The sequence below is a fragment of the Xiphophorus maculatus genome, chromosome 18 (assembly GCF_002775205.1).
Source record: "Xiphophorus maculatus strain JP 163 A chromosome 18, X_maculatus-5.0-male, whole genome shotgun sequence".
In the NCBI taxonomy this organism is placed as follows: Eukaryota; Metazoa; Chordata; class Actinopteri; order Cyprinodontiformes; family Poeciliidae; genus Xiphophorus; species Xiphophorus maculatus.
The window spans coordinates 25,552,406-25,570,099 of NC_036460.1; the positions used below are offsets into that span (position 1 = coordinate 25,552,406).

The 17,694-nt window shown below is 37.5% G+C and overlaps 1 protein-coding gene across 7 annotated transcripts in view; it reads right to left on the reverse strand.

The window, feature by feature from the left end:
• The window catches only part of LOC102224567 (1-phosphatidylinositol 4,5-bisphosphate phosphodiesterase eta-1-like), an 81,207-nt gene that overhangs the window by 23,929 nt on the left and 39,584 nt on the right, over nucleotides 1–17,694 (reverse strand). For all 7 annotated transcript variants that reach the window (XM_023351081.1, XM_023351079.1, XM_023351083.1 and 4 more), the window contains 7 exons: nucleotides 13,962–14,205; nucleotides 13,483–13,612; nucleotides 8,746–8,916; nucleotides 8,152–8,245; nucleotides 4,382–4,585; nucleotides 3,734–3,854; nucleotides 831–1,002 (listed from right to left, as the gene is read on the reverse strand). In XM_023351081.1, coding sequence (XP_023206849.1) covers nucleotides 831–1,002; nucleotides 3,734–3,854; nucleotides 4,382–4,585; nucleotides 8,152–8,245; nucleotides 8,746–8,916; nucleotides 13,483–13,612; nucleotides 13,962–14,205 — 1,136 coding nt within the window. The remainder of the gene's footprint in view (nucleotides 1–830; nucleotides 1,003–3,733; nucleotides 3,855–4,381; nucleotides 4,586–8,151; nucleotides 8,246–8,745; nucleotides 8,917–13,482; nucleotides 13,613–13,961; nucleotides 14,206–17,694) is intronic.

Here is a 17,694-nt window from a genome sequence, read left to right on the forward strand (position 1 = left end):
AGACACAGATAACTGGAGTGCGAAGCGCTTTTTAATGCAACTTCTCATATTCATGAAAAACATTGAGCACAAACATCATCCAAATTCCCGCAATCGTCAGCAACCTGCACCAACTTTTCCATGTCAGTTTTCCTTCTTTATTGCTTTATTTCAATGCAACTTGTGACAAATTTTGTGTTTCATAAAAAAATTTGCCTGAAATTCGGCTTTTCGTGCCTCTTAATTTAAAAGAAAATTTCTAATCTGGGTACAAAAAGATTTAGTTGAACGGGTAGTTTTATTACACATTCTATCTTTAATATAAAACTGATTTATTTTTATCCATTAGCTAAAATTGGCAGTATTTGAAAAATATTAAATAAAAATGGCAATACAACCCCAAATGAGTCACCAATTAGCCGCTGTTTGCACTGTATACGATACAGCCAGCAGTCTGTCGCCGAGTTAATTTATGCCAGAAACTTCCACTTCCCCTCCGTCCCATTTATGATTAATAAAATGACCTACTTTCCTCTCATTTTTCCTTCTCCTCATCCTCTTCACAGGAAGTAATTAGTGGCCATGCAGTTCTGATCACACTCCCCCCACCCTTGGTAACGCACGTTAGGTAAAAAAAATAAAATAAAATATTGATAGATAATGAGCGCTTCTTCTTTATTCTCCACATTGAGTGGAAGGAACCAGAGGGAGGGTGGAAGCAGACGCCTTCATTCACGCATTCATAAGAAAAAGTGAGTTATAAGTCCTCCTCCCGTTTCGTGGCTTTTAAAAATGAAAAACACAGACGCCCAGTCCATCCCGCAAGTAACTGTCCACTGATGTGTCCTTACTTTGATGAGGATCTTCCCTTGCAGGCTGTGCGGACTGGGCAGCGTCTTGGAGTCTCTGCTCAGCACCTCTCCCACATCCAGTTTGTCTCCAAAGATTTCCCGCAGGTACTCGGCAATCTTCTTCTGCTGCTGGATGCTGCAGTGGTTCTCAATGGACAGGATCACCGGGTATCTTTAAGTAGAATTTTTTTACAAAAGAGAAAAAGTTTGCTTGAAACTGCCAAAAATACCTGCATCCTTCAATGAAACATTCAATCTACCTTTTCCGAACCGAAAAGTAGCTCAGATTTTTTCACCTGTAACACGACATTCTTCATCCATAGGTGTAAAAATCTAATCATCCTATTACTTTACATCTATTTTCAAGATTTATTAACCTAAAACAAGATGCAATAGTTTGCTGAAAAGGTGCTTGTAAGCTAGCTTTGTCTTGTTTTAAGAGTACTAGGTTGTCTGCACTTGAAACGAGACAAACATACTTGATAAGATTTGTTTGTTTTTTGCAGTGAAATGTTGCCCTGAGGCCACTAATCACAATAGCATGCAGCACTGAGGATAAAACATCAGCTTTGTCTTCTGGTGGAAACAGTAAGCAGGACAGACACAAGGGAGACGATGATAAGGCAGAGTGTGTTGAATTTATTAATCTGTTCTCCCTGTCAGCATTATGACAGATTGGAAATTAATAAGGCGTGAATTAATAAGAATTGCAGGTTGTTTTTTTCCTAATTAGCAAAGGTGAGTGTTGTCTTTGGAAAGTGAGAGATTATCAAATATATCCTTAAAAAAGTACTTTACAGAATTATGTTGGGAGTTTTTTGGGACCATTCTTTAACCTCTGCACTCGTCCACTAGAGTAAAAAAGAAGTAGAAATTTAACCGGGATAATGGTGGGGGCGCGTTACGTTATGTTTCACACTTTAAACAAGTCAGAATGAAGCTGTTGTGAAAATTTTAAAAGTTTTAAGGTTGAGAACTTTTGCAAAGTGAATCGCTTACGTTTCTTTCTCCCGCCCCCGCCTGGCAACATTCTGCTGTGGTCAACCAGGAAGGAGCAGGTCACATGACCTCATCTTCAGTGGATAATTTATATAAACAGGTCATTTATATGAGCTGCTCCACCATGGGAAAGACCCACAACAAACAACCCAGGGCAGATTCAGGGTTCAGATTAATTAAGTTTTGGAAGATAAAGATTCAGAGTGGCTTTAAAAAAAAAAGAGCATTGTATTATTTTGAGTAAACTCTTTAGGAAGTGATTGTCCAATCACAAAAACAGCTTCTAAACCCATAATATACAAATATATTTTTTGCAGTTTTAGCTTTTTGTTCTACCACTTGTAAATTTACAGTATATTAGCAATACAGCAGCAAGTTTGGCAAAAGAAAAGTTAGAAAATAAATAACCCTAGAGAATTATAAATTCAGTATTATTTGCATGATCTTAATTCAGAAGGCTTAAGTGTTTAACAAGGGCAGCAATTATGCATGTTAAATATTAGAGGATTTGAAACATTTTAATTAAATATAGATTTTCGCATGTAACCTGATTTTTTTCCATGTATGCAGCTTTGTGGAAAATTTATTTAAAACTGTCAAAAATTATTTTTTGTGTGTGTTTATACACAGTCCAGCATGTGAGAGTAAATAAATAGATTAATAGACTAGTAAACAACAAGCTGCAACCAGACTTTAGTAATTTAGCTTGCAGTTCAGTCGGCTACATAAAGAACATTATCAAAAAAAGATGCACTTAAGAAATTTTATGGGGGTTTTTTTGTGATTTTTCTGCTTTTGACGAATCAACAAAAAAAGGTACCTCGTTATATTTTTAAACTACTAGCATGCATTAATTACTTGTTACGGCTGCAAAACTTTAATTAGGACACTTGACTTTAATCTAATTTTACATTTTCAACAGTCTGCAAAGGCAGCAACGTTTGGCTTAATTAAGCTGAAACGGTGCCTGTACTTGAATTAAATAATCATCTTGATAACTCAGCCACCGCCAAGATTAGAAGCTGTGAGTAGTGAAAGTGGGCCAATATGTCAGCATGAAACCGCATCAGTCACAACTTTGTTTAGGTACCGTCAGGCCCCACAGAGACAATCAGCCGCTCCTCCGGGAGCCAGACGAAGCTCCGCTCAGCAGATGGTTCACTTATAGGTGCTAATTACTCCTAGAATCACAGTTGCTGAAAATAATTTTTTTTTAAATAGCTTTTGTATTTTATTTATTTATATAATTTCCTTTCTCATCCTCTAGAGCACAAGTGTCAAACTCGAGGCCCGTGGGCCAAATCTGGCCCACAGTAGCCTTTTATGTGGCCCTCTACATCCTAGACTAAACACAATGTCTGTTTAATCAATCAATCAATCAATCAATCAATCAATCAATCAATCAAATCAGTAAACAGTTTTTATCGTTTTACTGCCAAATTATATCAATCAGTCCCTCCAGTTTCTTGCGAATTATTGTGGAAGTTCACACAAAATTAACAAATCCACATACTTGTTTGCGCTAATACAGTTTACTGCTGATTTTTCTTAAAAATTGTCAAAAACTTTCTCACTTGTACTAAACAACTGCCTCGTTAATTGTTGTCAGATTATAGTCCGTGATCTATACAGCGAGTAATAAAAAGTCAAATTTACAGTCATAAATAAGTGCAAATATTTCCAAATTAGTTTTTTATTGCAAAACAATCACAAAATTCTGGAGGGACTGGAAAGATGTTCAATATTATTTAATTTTAAGAATTTATGAATATTTCTAATGGGTTTTATCAGTACATTCCGGGACAACCGGCCCTTTAAGAGCACTAATGATTTTGATTTGGCCCAAAACGAAAATGAGTTTGACACCCCTGGTCTAGAGTTAGCAACATGCAGCTCTGACTTACTGGTTGTTTATGAAGGCGTATTTGTTGATGGTCTCTATAACGGACTTGAATGTTATCTTGGACGTCAGGGTGTATCCGTGCTGCACCATCGGCTCTCCGTCGGGTCCGTCCCAACAATCCACTGTATGAAAACGACATAAAAGAAATGAGTGTTGGGCAGAAATAATATTTAGTTATTTCTAATGTGAAACAGCAGCATTTTTCACTACTTCATCCTGGGTTATAACAACTATTTTCGTTATTTTTAAATGAATTTAAGTGCGTCTGGTTTTTTAAGCAGCAGAGAACATCCTAAACATAAAAGAAATTATTCTTGACAGCGATAAGTAAAAACGAACACTTTTGTTTTAAATGACAGAGTTTGTCGTAACAATAAGCAGAAAAAAGACAAAACCACGGATTGCAATAGTCTATTTTCACAGCAGACATATTGATTAGTCATAGTAAGAAAAACCCAGAGTGTTACTGATAGCACAAATGATGGCGCTGTTCTGTCTGAGCCATGACAGAATGACAAGTGAGATGGCAGAAATGATATCCTGACTGAGCCATTGTTAACATAACAGAATTTCCACTAGACGTTTTTTTTTTGGTTCTTTCTTCTTCTTTTTCATTTTTTCTTCGGTACGGACGCAGACGCGAGCGCACCTTCCACACAGCGGCAGCCGGACTGCAGCACCCAGGCGTACATGTCCGTCTTGGAGTGTGAGAGGAGCTGGTCTCCGGTCAGGTACGTGTTGTGGGAGGAGGCGATGAAGTAGTTGCACAGCGGCTGCTCCATGTCCTGGTTCACCTCGTGATGCAGAGGGTTGAAGATGTCGCACGTCGGGCTGCGCATGAAACTCGTGAAGCCTGGAGGAACAAAAGAAGATAAATCAACTTGGAATCACACCACACCGTGCGCCATCTGCATATACCGAGTCCGATGTTTCCTGTCATTCACAAAAAGGGCTTTAATGTCATGCTTAACATGGTGATTGTCTGTCTGCCAATGTGTTTGCCGGTCGATAAACTCCGAAGGACTATGACATAGCGAAATGCGGTAAACACACTTATTATTCGCACGATATGATTCCCGTTGGCATCGTTTATCCCACCACTTTGGGTCTGGTTGAGCTTGGATTAATAACAAGCAGCATCATCAAACAGATCGAGACCAGACAACGGCTGCATCAGGAGGAAATATTTGGATGGCAGTAAACTCCACACTCATCTCCAGACATTAGCAGCAGGATAAAATGTAAATAAATAAATGGATGGAAGAATGGAGATCTGGAAGACATGTCTGCATCTTAAACTCACTTTTTGGAGATTCAACTATGTTGAAATGTAAATCATGGAAAGATGTGAAATTTCACAAAAGCTTGCTGTAATTTGTTTAAAATGTTTTTTGTTTCACTACTCTGCATCCTGAATTCACAAGTTGAAAGGTTTAAAAAGCAAAAAGAAGTTTCTGCTTCTTCAAGGTTGTCCTTTGCTTTTGCTGCAGAGTGACAGGATGTTCCTCACAAAAAAAATGGTGATAACTCTAAGAAAGAAGAGCACTTATTGAATACAAAGAACGTGCTGTGAAGTTATATATATATTATGTGCAACAGCCTTTATATAAAAAAACACCTTATGGTGATCCTTTTGTAAACGCTTGAACTGTATCCTTTATAATAAGCTTCACATGTATGTGAAGCTTAATTTAATTCTTTAAAATGTATTTAAGTAGTGATGTATTGTTTGATGTGTTGGTGCTGTGGGAGACTGAACTACAATTTATCTATCTATCTATCTATCTATCTATCTATCTATCTATCTATCTATCTATCTATCTATCTATCTATCTATCTATCTATCTATCTATCTATCTATCTATCTATCTATCTATCTATCTATCTATCTATCTATCTATCTATCTATAAAAATTCAAAGATATACATGAACAAATTTGCTTGGATATATTTGTGGAGGATTTTCACCTGCAGACAGATTATGATTTATAAAATTGTGAAATTTGCAAATGAAATCTGAAGTTGACCGCTGAACACTGCTCTTTCATATCCCGTGTGTTTCTATTCACTGAACCTCTACTTTTTTGGGGGGGGGTTAGTCAACTATGTAATTATTTGCAGAATCTCCATATAAATTTCACCAATCACTGGCAGTCACTCTGAACAGCGATCGTAGGGTGTTTAAAATCTTTTGCTAAGGTTTCGGTAGTTGGTCACAGCCTCAACTTCTATGCTCGGATTTTGGCTCAGAACACACAAACAGTGCTTTGTTGAAAAATCGTTATTCATATCATCTCAAAGAAGCTGACTTTTACACTTCTGAGTGCAAAACACCATCGATTTGACATTTCATTGTCTGATTTATGCAAAACCTTTGAATAATTAGCATGTAGCTCCTTCGGTTTAAATTCGCACTTTTTTTAATCATTAGCACCTAAAAGACATATTCGTGTGAAATGTGAGTCACATAAAATTAGATATTGAACTATCATCTAAATGTTTTACGTCCAATCCAGGCTTCAAGGACCGGGTGTCTCTGCTTCAACGCGCAGGTAAAAACGTCACCATGGAGACATCTAAAAGTTGCAGGACGTTGGCCCCTGTTTTATGACACACAACAAATCTATTTGTGCTTCATAAAAAAAAAGAAAGCACAATAACATTGTGAGATCAAGATGTAAAGAGGAGTGAGAAGGAAGAAAAAGATCTTCTAACTTAAAGTGAACAAACTGCATCGTGAAAACGAGGATCTGAGGTTTGTAACAAGCAAAATAAACGTATATTATGTACATATTATATATGAACATTACATTTGCTAATGACACTTGTATAATATTACTTTAAAAAAGGCAATTCATGTGAACCTTTGTGACTGCTGCTGTAATATAAAAGCTCAGTCAATATGAAAATCTGTACATTTACAGGTTGAATGGAAGAAACCATAGTCTGATCAAGTAGACAGTCACAGTATGCATTCAGTTTTTTATGACAAAGATTAGTGTTTTCCCTTTTCACCCAACAATGTCTCAATTTTTATTTTCCACAAGTGTCATATTTTAATCAGACAATTTTCCCAGTACAGGAGCCCTTCCCTTCCTCTCTTTCCTCTTCAGGGCCACCTTTCAGCTACTTAATTAGGTTGGAATAATTTATATTTCTTATATAAATATGTATTCCCCCTGAAGGAGACCATCAGGGCTAAAACTCTTTATTTTACCAATTATTTTGAAAGTGTTCTTATGTGTTTCCAATAATCAAAAAGTCTAGAACACAAATATACAAGTGCAGCTCAATAAATTCTTATATAATTTAAATGCTCATTTATTTCAGTAGTTCAATTCAAACAGTGACATGCATGTATTAGAAATACACATTACACACAACATGTTACACTTCAGATCTGTTGATTTTTATCTTTTTTTCCCGTAAAGTTAATTTAAGCCCAACATTCAGCCTTGTGAATTTACTAAAAACTTTTGAGCTGTGCTTATCCTTCTCACCTGCGCAGCTTTGCCAGCCACAGTTTTTGGACTAAACTCCCATTAGCACCTAACATAGTTTAAGAAATGTCATTAAATGCGGCTCCATCACCATTTCCCAGCGTGACCAGTAAAATGGTCATGCTGGGAAAAATTTTCTGTTCAGTTTGTGTCGGGTTATGACTAAATCAAATGAACAGACAACTGCCTTTTTGTGTTTTTATCTTTCAGTATTTTTACAACAGGAAAGATATGGTTATCGACAGGGTGTGCATAAGACTGACATGACACTCTCATAAACATGACGTAATACCTATTATAAACATGTATTGGTGTTCATGAACATTTATGACTGTAAATAAGGACACTTTTAATGTAAGGTTGCTCTAAAAGTTGCATTAAAAGTCCCAACTTTGCGTTATTTCATAAATAATGACATTTTAATGCAAAGTTGTTACTTTTAATGGACTTTCAAGGCAACTTTTAGAGCAACTTTGCATTAAAAGTGTCGTTATTTACCGAATGACACTTAATGACAACAGTCATAAACATTCACAAAGACTCCTTCATGTCTATGACAGTGTCATGTCAGTCTTATGAACACCCCGTCAAATAAAGCGTTACCAAGATGTCTTTACATTTTAAGACTAAACAATTTTTTTTCCTTTTTGTTTTACGTAATATGACATACTGCTCAGTTCAAAATGTCTTAACCGTCTTTAGTTTTTCTGTATTCTCAGATGTTATTTTGCATGGCTTTCACCACTTAAAATAGGTTCAAAGAAACACTTAGTCTTACCTTTTGAGTCATTTTGATGCTCACTCACAAATAGCCTTATACAGTAAAACCATAACAAACAACGAGATGAGAGAAAATAATCTGCTGAATGTAAATTCATCAAAGAAGCTCTTAAAGGGGAGGAACTAACAAGAACGTTACCTTCTATCCCCAAAACGTCTCTTCGTTTGTTTTCATCTGATACTTCAAACTTGCCGATAATTTCTACAACGTACTCTGACGTCACGTTGGTCATCTACATAAAGAAATTGGACAAAAAAAACGTGGTTACTTACTAAAATACAGCAAGTGACGTGCATTTCTTACAAGTGTTGAAAGAGAAAAGAATTATGCAAATGTACAGCAAAAAAAATCCATAAATGTAAAAATAATGTCAATTCTTCTAATGTTAATAATAGTGACTATAATAATTATTATTATAACAATAATAGTGGGAAAGCTGGCCATTAGAAAAGTCACTAGAAATAATTATGCAGATTATGAAAGGTTGGGGACAATTAAGTAGAGCAAAATGACTGATTATAAATCAGACAATTGTATGTCATGTATGAAACAAGTCAAGAGTTCCAGCAAAACAAGTCAGTTTAGTTGTGATAGATCAAATGAGGAATTACGTATGTCGTAATAACATAAATCAAGCCTTTTAATCCGTGGTTATATTTCAAGCTAAAGAGGCTGACTGAAGGGAAAGTATTTTTACATTAAGAGGAATTTCCACCAGGTATATTTACTCGCCTTCTGCTCGTTGCGCAGGAAGTTGGCGAGCTCCTCCGCCGTCAGGTGGTCCTTCCTGTCGCTGTACGCCATCATGAGCAGGAACAAGTCCCGTCTCAGAGACATCATCTTGTAGAAGACGGAAAACTCCTCGTACGTCAGCGTGCCCTGATGATCGTCGGTGTCTGCTTCCTGAGCAGAGAGAAAAGGTGATTTCTTTTATTTTACACTGTTTTAGTTACACAAGACCTTCAATGCTTATCGATACGAAAGAAAGAGTTCCTGTTGGTGTTTAAATTTTAAATAAAAAAACAGCTTTCCTACAGAACATGTTAACTTCTTGACATTAAAATCAAAGCTTCACCAGTTATCTATCCAATACAATGTTGTTGTTTTTTTTTTAAAGTACAAATACAAATCATCTGTGCGTCATCGTTCGACTCATCCGACGGTTTGCGTGGCTCCGCAAAGCAAATACAATTCCCTTCTCACGAGAAACGAGTAAACATAAAGTCGGTGTCACCACAATTTAGTCAAATGAGAAATGAAGTGGATTCATTCTGACAGTCGGGCACAGAGGATTTAATGTGTAAAATACCACTTTAGATAAACCACAAGAAGCACAAAACCGACAACAGCACCATCATCATAGAAAAGAAAAACAATACAAAAAAGATGAAAACAAAAAATAAATAAATGAAATATTGTTAAACTGAAAAGACAAGAACGAAGACTTTCTTTATTTTTGGAGCAAATGCACCGTGCTCAGATTAAATTTGCTATTGTGGTCAGATTGTTTCAATTTTATTTATTTATTTATTTATTTATTTTTGGGCTGCACAGTGGCGCAGTTGGTAGCACTGTTGCCTTGCAGCAAGAAGGTCGTGGGTTCGATTCCCGGCCGGGGTCTTTCTGCATGGAGTTTGCATGTTCTCCCTGTGCATGCGTGGGTTCTCTCCGGGTACTCCGGCTTCCTCCCACAGTCCAAAAACATGACTGTTAGGTTAATTGGTCTATCTAAATTCTCCCTAGGGGTGTGTGTGTGTGAATGGTTGTTTGTCCTGTATGTCTTTGTGTTGCCCTGCGACAGACTGGCGACCTGTCCAGGGTGTACCCCGCCTCCCGCCTGGAACGTAGCTGGAGATATGCACCAGCAACCCTCCCGACCCCATTAGGGACAAAGGGTGAACAGAAAATGGATGGATATTTATTTAATTATTGGTAATTTATTGTGTCAAACCTTAACTGCAGCAATGGATCCCTGTAGGCAGTAAACTAAATATGTTTTTATTTTTGTCATTTTTGCCAAAACCATCTAGACCAGTTATGCATACAGACGTGAACAAGCGTTTCTCTAGATTTCCCAGTCGCTTTTATCCTTTCAAATTCATATACAATAGAGTAGAAATTAGGACAGAAACAGCTTTTATTGTCCCACTCTGGGGAAATTCAGGTACAACAGCTGCATTAAGATATGTAGATTCACACAAAAGTGTTAAAAATGTGTAAAAGATTAACAATAACCACAATAATATTAATAATAATAATAGTACACCACGGTTTCCCCTCAGTGTATTATAAGCCTGGTGGACCACCAGGCTATACTTGAGCCCCCACCAGGCTAAACATTGTTGTTGATTTATTTTAATACATCAGTAACAGTGGCAACAAAGATGGGTTAAGCTAGGTTTATATATAATAGAACATTATTTATGTTTTAAAAAGACAATGGGATTTGATTATACACAAAACCTGCAGAATTTTACTTAGTGCACTGCTAAATAAAACTTCTTTCTTGTTGATGTTTTAGTTCTGAAATTTCTCAATTTTTAGCCTTTTTTTATTTTTCTTTTTACGCAGAAACACAGTGGGACAACCAGCAGACTTTCCTACCACCAGTCTTCTGGGGGAAACCTGGTACACTGTAGATTATAACATAATGCCACTAGCAATCAGGCAAAATGTACCAGTGTTTCAACACCAACAAATCCCCTCCACAAATGATTATTTTTTTATTTTCTAAGCCTACATTTCTCTAAACATTGATTCATTCTGCTGATATTACTCCCCCTGTCTTGCAGCATCTTTTCAGTGTCTGATATTAATTGTATGTCGCTGGGTCCATTCGACTCCACAACAAATCTAATAGTACCACATTTCCCTTCCCTCATCCTCCCATAACACACACACACACACCCACGCCCACACACAGAATCTAAACACAAAGCAAGCAGCAGGATAAAGCAGTCCAATGGACTTGGAATGCGTCGACAGAAGGTAAACAGATTTTAGGTATTTTAGGCTGCACAAGCTGTTAAAATGGCAATGGTACTGTCTATCACAGCATAAAAATAAAGCAGCAACTTTCTCAGGCTGATCACAATCCAAAAAGTGAGTTATTTTATTGGGTTATTTTACATTGGCGTAACGGGGGGGAAAGCATGTCACCTGCTCTGTCGACGGAATAATGGTAAAAGGAGATGAGAGAGTTTAGGAAGTGACTTTGGGTATTTTTAATTATGGCACCAAATGCAAAAAGTAACCATGCTGTATATTAAAGACTCCGAGAAACTCCTGGACTATTAAAGGACACATTGAGATCCTGACAAAAATGTTTTGTGAATTTTACGAATAACTTGATTTTAGGTTGGAAAAACACAACAGCACCTTGCATTGGTTTTCTCGTCCATCAAACCTTTCCAAAGACATTCAGCATAAGCACAGAATACAATCCATTTTATGTGCTGGGTCAGCACAAAGTAGTGCAAAACTGGGACATGGAAGGAAGACAATTTATGGTTTTCAACAGATTTTACTACTAAATATTGAAAATTGGTGGAAAGAGATCACATTGGGCTTCCCTGAGCCAATGAATTATAGAGCTGTTGTTTGTTGCATTTATTCTCTGACTCAGACTTTGTATGAGTTTCCCAAACTTACTGTTGAAATATGACTGTATGTTTCGAATCAGAGGTGAACTTCTAACCCAGTCTTAAATCTTTTGCGCCGTCTAATCTATGAATTTAGCTATTCTAATATTCATACAATCAATCTGGACCAAAGCGGAACGATCAGGAGTCAGCGCACAGCTTCAGTTACTTCAGAGTAATTTAACATTCAGAGTCACATAAAGACAGTTACAAAGCCAGCCTTCAATCACCTGGAAAACATTTTGAGGATTAAAGGACTAACGTCCCAAAAAGAGCTAAAGAAATGCCTCCATATATTTATCTTTAGTCTCACTGATTATTGCGTCTTCATAAGTGTTTTTCAAATTCAATCAGACAACTGCAGCTGACCCACAACAAAAGTTGAGCACATCACTCCAGTTTTAAGGTGCTTATATTGGCTCCCTTAATCTGAGAAAATAGCTTTTAAAATACTTCTGTAAGTTTATAAATCACTGATTGGTTTAGCACAAAAGTCCTTGATAGAACAGTTGTCTGTTGCTCTAGTGTCAGAATCAGAACCAAACATGGAGAAGCAGTTGCAAAACTGCAAAAATGCTGAAACACCTTTAAATCCTTTAAGTTAAGGCTAAAAACCCATTTGCTTACAACTGCCTACGATTTACATTAACTGGAACATCTATGATTGTAGCCCATATTCCAACTTTTCATCACTTTTGGAAGTCCAATGTTTAGGATATTGTTTTATAAACCTCTCCACATGTTTATCTCTGATTTGTCTGAGAGTTTTGTGGTCTTCGTTTCCTTATGAGAACAACACCCACTTTTAACCACCTGCTTATCATCGAGTAAGCTAAGCTATAAATATTTTCCATGTTCAGGTGATGCCATTGCCAAATAAATATACATGTAATTAGAAATGACCGTGGCTTCCCTGCTGACTGCTTGTCGTTCGGGTTTACCTGTGCAGCCACCTGTCACACCTGCTCCCGTTTATCATTAACAGAAGAATCCAGGACACACAGTCTGACACACACTCCTCTGGTTTGCTCAGTACTGTCGATCGCCTCAATGACCCCCCCATTCATTTATTTACATTTATCTCAGCCTGTCATGCCGTTCATAAAATGACAACTGAGATTAAATTTTGGGTGATTCTTTCCTGCTGCTCAGTCTTTGACAATTGCCTCTTTCAGATAAAAATGCAAATGAGACTCACTGAACTATGTTTCACCAATCTGTAGCTGAGCGGTTTTGTTGAGCCTGTGGGGGAACCGTTAGCTAAACTAGTTTTACTAAAGTTATTGTGAAAGAAAGATTTTAGGATTACAGCATTTATCTTTTAGAACTTCCAATCGGAAGTCATTCTGCAAAAAATGTTTACCCCAAAATCAGTTAAAGGTTTGGTAAAAACTTGGGAATCAAGGTAATCTGTGTGCAAGTGTTTGAGTCAATTCTTCTGTCATCAGATCCTTTGATTTTGACTCTTTTACTATAACTGCTTTTCTGCTTCTTCTTTACAAAAAAAATATAAAAACAGAATAAGCCAAGATATGAAATTAAAAAAATGTTTTTAAAATCTACAACGTGGTTAGCATAATCCAATTACAACTCAAAGCCATCAATTCAATGATCAATTTGCACTCCAATCCCCAGAATGTGGTAGAAAGTAGAAACGTTTTAGGTCAACAGAATGGTCGACTCCAAGTGGCTTTACATACTGAAACTTTGGTCTTAAAATTTTAATCGTTTATCTTCTTCCATTTTCTTTTATTATTTCAGGGCACATTTCTGTGTGCACGTGGGAATAAACTGCATTGGCAGCATGGAGTCAGTGTTGTTTTCTCACCTGAAACATTTGCTTGACCTTCCTGCGTGGCAGATTGACATTCAGTTTGTGAAGAAGTTGGTAGATCTCGTCGATGTTCAGAAGGCCATCTCCGTTTTTGTCCGCTTCTTCGAACGTCTGCTTCATCCACGTGAAACACGCACGTTAAGGAAGCCGGACATGGGGTACTGTCTGCGCAGTTTGAAATATCTCCCCGCTTTAGACGTGCAGGGAGTTTATCCACTGAGACAAAAACACTCAGACAAAAATGAAAGCTCAGACAGAGATAAGTCATTCGGAGCCATACGATATGTCTCGGCTTTTACGTGAGCTGAAAGAATAATTCGCATCACGGCGAAGCGATTTTGACAAAAAGATTGCACGCTTTACAGTGAGCAGACAGGAACCTGTCAATAAAACTATATTGACCTAGAATGTTTTTTATTTTTTTCCCTGTTTCTATAATTTGATTGTGACATGAAAACAAACCAACAGGATATTGGTCGTGTGTGCGTTGTCGCTTGGCCAATGAGTCCTCGTCGCTAATCCCGGCCATCAGGTAGCGGAGGCCCGTGATCCAGGTTCTGGCCTCCTCTGCATTCGACGTCACCAGGTCAAGGGACTCCATGTGGTTTCCATGGTAAACCGTAAAGCAGCAAGCCTGATCGAAGTTACCGTCTGCATACCGGTGGAAGATATCCGACTGACCGCCCTCCGTCACCTTGTAAAGGGAATCTATGGTGACTACAGTGGTGGGGAAAAAAGAAAACAGAGGAAAAACAAATAATTACCAAATAAATATTTTCATTTTTCTCTCGCTGCTAAAATGTTCTATTGTTGAAGTGCACACAAGTTCTCATTTCAGAACCATAAAACCTTTTATAGTTACGAAACACGAATAAACCTCAATCAGCCCTTGTAGTGTTTTTATTAGTGTTTATGCATCTTATTTTAAAAGTAATTTTCTGAAGCCAAAAGACTTCTGAGTCATTCCGAAATAAGCAAAAGTGCATTACCATGTCGGCCATGTTGTCATTGGCAACTTGGGTCAAGGATGGTGTGAACTGTGCAGGAAATGTGGAAGTATAAAGGTGAAGAGGACAAATTTCTCCTCACCCACCAGAAGCTGTCTCTCTGTTGGAAATCATTTTTGCCCCCAGTATTCTTGAAACAGTTACGAACTTAGATTTATGTAATAACCTTTTATACTGACTAAACATTCCTATAGCATGTTATCTGATATCTAATAAAATTTAGGCTATTCTTGTGACGTAGACACTATGAGGAAGGTGACAAATTCTTCCACACATTAGAACAACAGTGTGGTACAGAAATAACATCTGTCTAAATGCTGTGAAACAGATCCCACAAAATGACCATTTGTGGGATAATTTGCCACTGAGTTAAATTTCAGGCAGACTGGGTTTGTGGGTGAAATCTTTAAAATCTCCCCATGTCGTTCCAGTCCTGTTCCTCGATAAATCACCGTATAAATATTCTTTTCATGGACGCAGATTCAAGCCTAAGATGTTGCTCTTTTGCAACTTTCAGCTGTTTTGTTTCTTTCTAACTGCTTACATGTTTCGGTCCTGGAAATTATTTGAACTATAATGAGCTGAAGGTTGAAAATGCAACGTAAAGGAAATGTAAAATAATTTGTTTTTAAAAAGTGCCTTTTAAGCTTCATCCATTAGATGCTTTTGTTCATGTTTCTCATGCTAATAACAAACACGGGTATTATACAGCATATCGTTTTCTGCATCAGCAGTCCCATTCCAAACACAAAGCAGCCAAAGTGTCCCTAATCTACAGCTAAAAATGTTTTCATGGTCAGGCTGTTAGCTCCCAAGTGACCACAGTGTTCAGCATAAATCCCTTGGTATTGGTTTTAGCACACTGGATGTCTCTGCAGAGTCAGCTTTAAAAAAAAGCAATGCCATCTGTGAGTCTCCAAGGATTTCACAGCTTCTGAAACTAACACAATATGACTGGCGTCAAAATTCGATCTGCTACTGTCATCTATGACATGTGCAATATTTTATTGGTATTTTAATAAGGTTGGTAACGCTTTAGATTTCCAAATTGTTAATCGTTTGCATAAAAAACAAGAGTTGAAAATGATTAAATGCCCAAACATAAAACATAAAAAAAACATAAGCCACCAGTAAAGAAAAAAAAATGACTTTTTCTCAGAATGCTTACTTTTTGACAGAATTCTGAGATTAAAGTGCTGAAAGCCAAATTTCACTTTTAAAGCATGGCAACCCATAATGACAACTCCTACAGTGGTGTCCCTGCAGTCACTGCTTAAATCAAATGAACTCAATTGCCTTTGTAGTTGAATCAAAACCATTTCAACTCCAAAACTTTTAGATTAAAACAGAAGAGATTAAAATATAAGGGAGTATAGCAATGTATCCAAAATAAAATGCTTTAAATAAAAGCCATTATAAAAGTTAATGTGGAGTTTATATAAATTTGTAACTATCTGTCCTGATTTAACTCATTGTGCCAGTAGTCACCTTATAATGCAACATGAGAGTCCGGGATAAAAGCTTACATTAAGAGATAAAAATACAGAAGCAAAAAAGTGAAAGAAAAAAAAAATCCCATCCTTTGCAAAGAAAACTTGAAGTTAGCTGACCTGCATACTGAAGTGTGAGCCCTTGCACAAAACTGATAGCAACCGGCTTACCCTTTCAAACTCTAATCATTTGGAGCGTCATGACAAAGAGTTGATAGTAAAATTCAAAACAAATAAAAGCCAAACTCTTTAAGACAAACCGTGAACAAAATGATGTTCCTCCACTTTCTCCTCTTCCGTCTATGATCTGTAACAATAGAGAGTAAGCAACTGCTGCAGGCGTCAGAGAGTTTCACGCTCTAATGAGATTGGTGTATAAACTCGGCTATCTGAGATCCCGTGTCTGTGTTAAGAACAGCCTGCAGTAAATTGTGTCCTGCTCTGAATTTTACACAGACGCTCCTCATGCGTTTTCTCCTCAGCCTGCGTCCACCACTGTGGAAATTTGTTTTGATCGCTTCAAGAACCTCACCAATTTGAATGACTTATCTCATTGAAACAATAAAACTTTTGTTGTTATTTTTTAAAGTATCCCCAGTCAGATGTTGCATTTTGCGATAACCTCCTTGGAAATCATGCACGACTGCTTTCCCGACACATTAAATTTCAGTTTTTCTGTTACATAATCTCGGCTCTTTAATACTGCTGTGACTGAATGTGGCAGCCTTGTTTCGACCTTCTGCACACACACACAGGCGCATTAAATTAAATAACCAGGACGTTGTTGTCTTTTTTCTCGTTATGTCAACAGAGATGATCTCAGCAGCTTATCTAATCTTGACATTTCACCAGCACACCCCAACACACCCCAACACACACACACACCCCTGCATGCACGTACATGTATTGTCATTTACACACAAACAGGGGGACAGATGTGTGTTTCAGCTGGTAGGATGTGTGAAGCCTGCATGATAAAGAAGCGACAATGATGCTTTGACAGGGCAGTGAGATGTTTAATGTTAATCCCTTCAGAGCCGCAGCAGTGTGGCAGACTCGGATTAAAAAAAAAAAAAAAAAAAACTTCAACAGACACTCTGGGAAAAACAGGAGATTTATCAGAAAGGGAAGCAGTGAAACAGTTATCACAACTTACAATGCACTATTCTGATTATTTGGAAATGTTTGTGTGTTTTTTTAACCTCTTTAACTCAGATTCACACAGTCAGGGCTGCTTTTCATTGGCTTCAACAACACCTGAAACATCAGTCAAAGATTAAAACGTACCGTTTTATGTCATTTTACACACTTGTTAGATGTTGTACTTGGTCGGTTTAAACACTTCTTTCAAATACGATCTACAGACAACCCCACTCAAAAACAATAATCAGACTTTTCTTTAACGATTTCCAGCTCTGTTCTTCAGGTGGGGTTGTATAGCTGTCAGCACTGCTGCCTTGCAGAGACGGTCCTGGGTTCAAAGAACCATTCAGGGACTTTCTGCATGTGGCTTGCATCTTCTCTTCATGAATGTCTGCTGGTTAGTTTGTTGTGTTACATTTTTGTTTTGGCAGTAGTGGCTTTTACTGAACAGTAGATAGACTGGAAACATGGTGGAGATAGAGGGGAACATGCAGCAAATGGCTCGAGTCCAGGATTTAAACTCAGGACAACCACATCGAGGGCTGAAGTTCTGCCAGTTGCGCCAC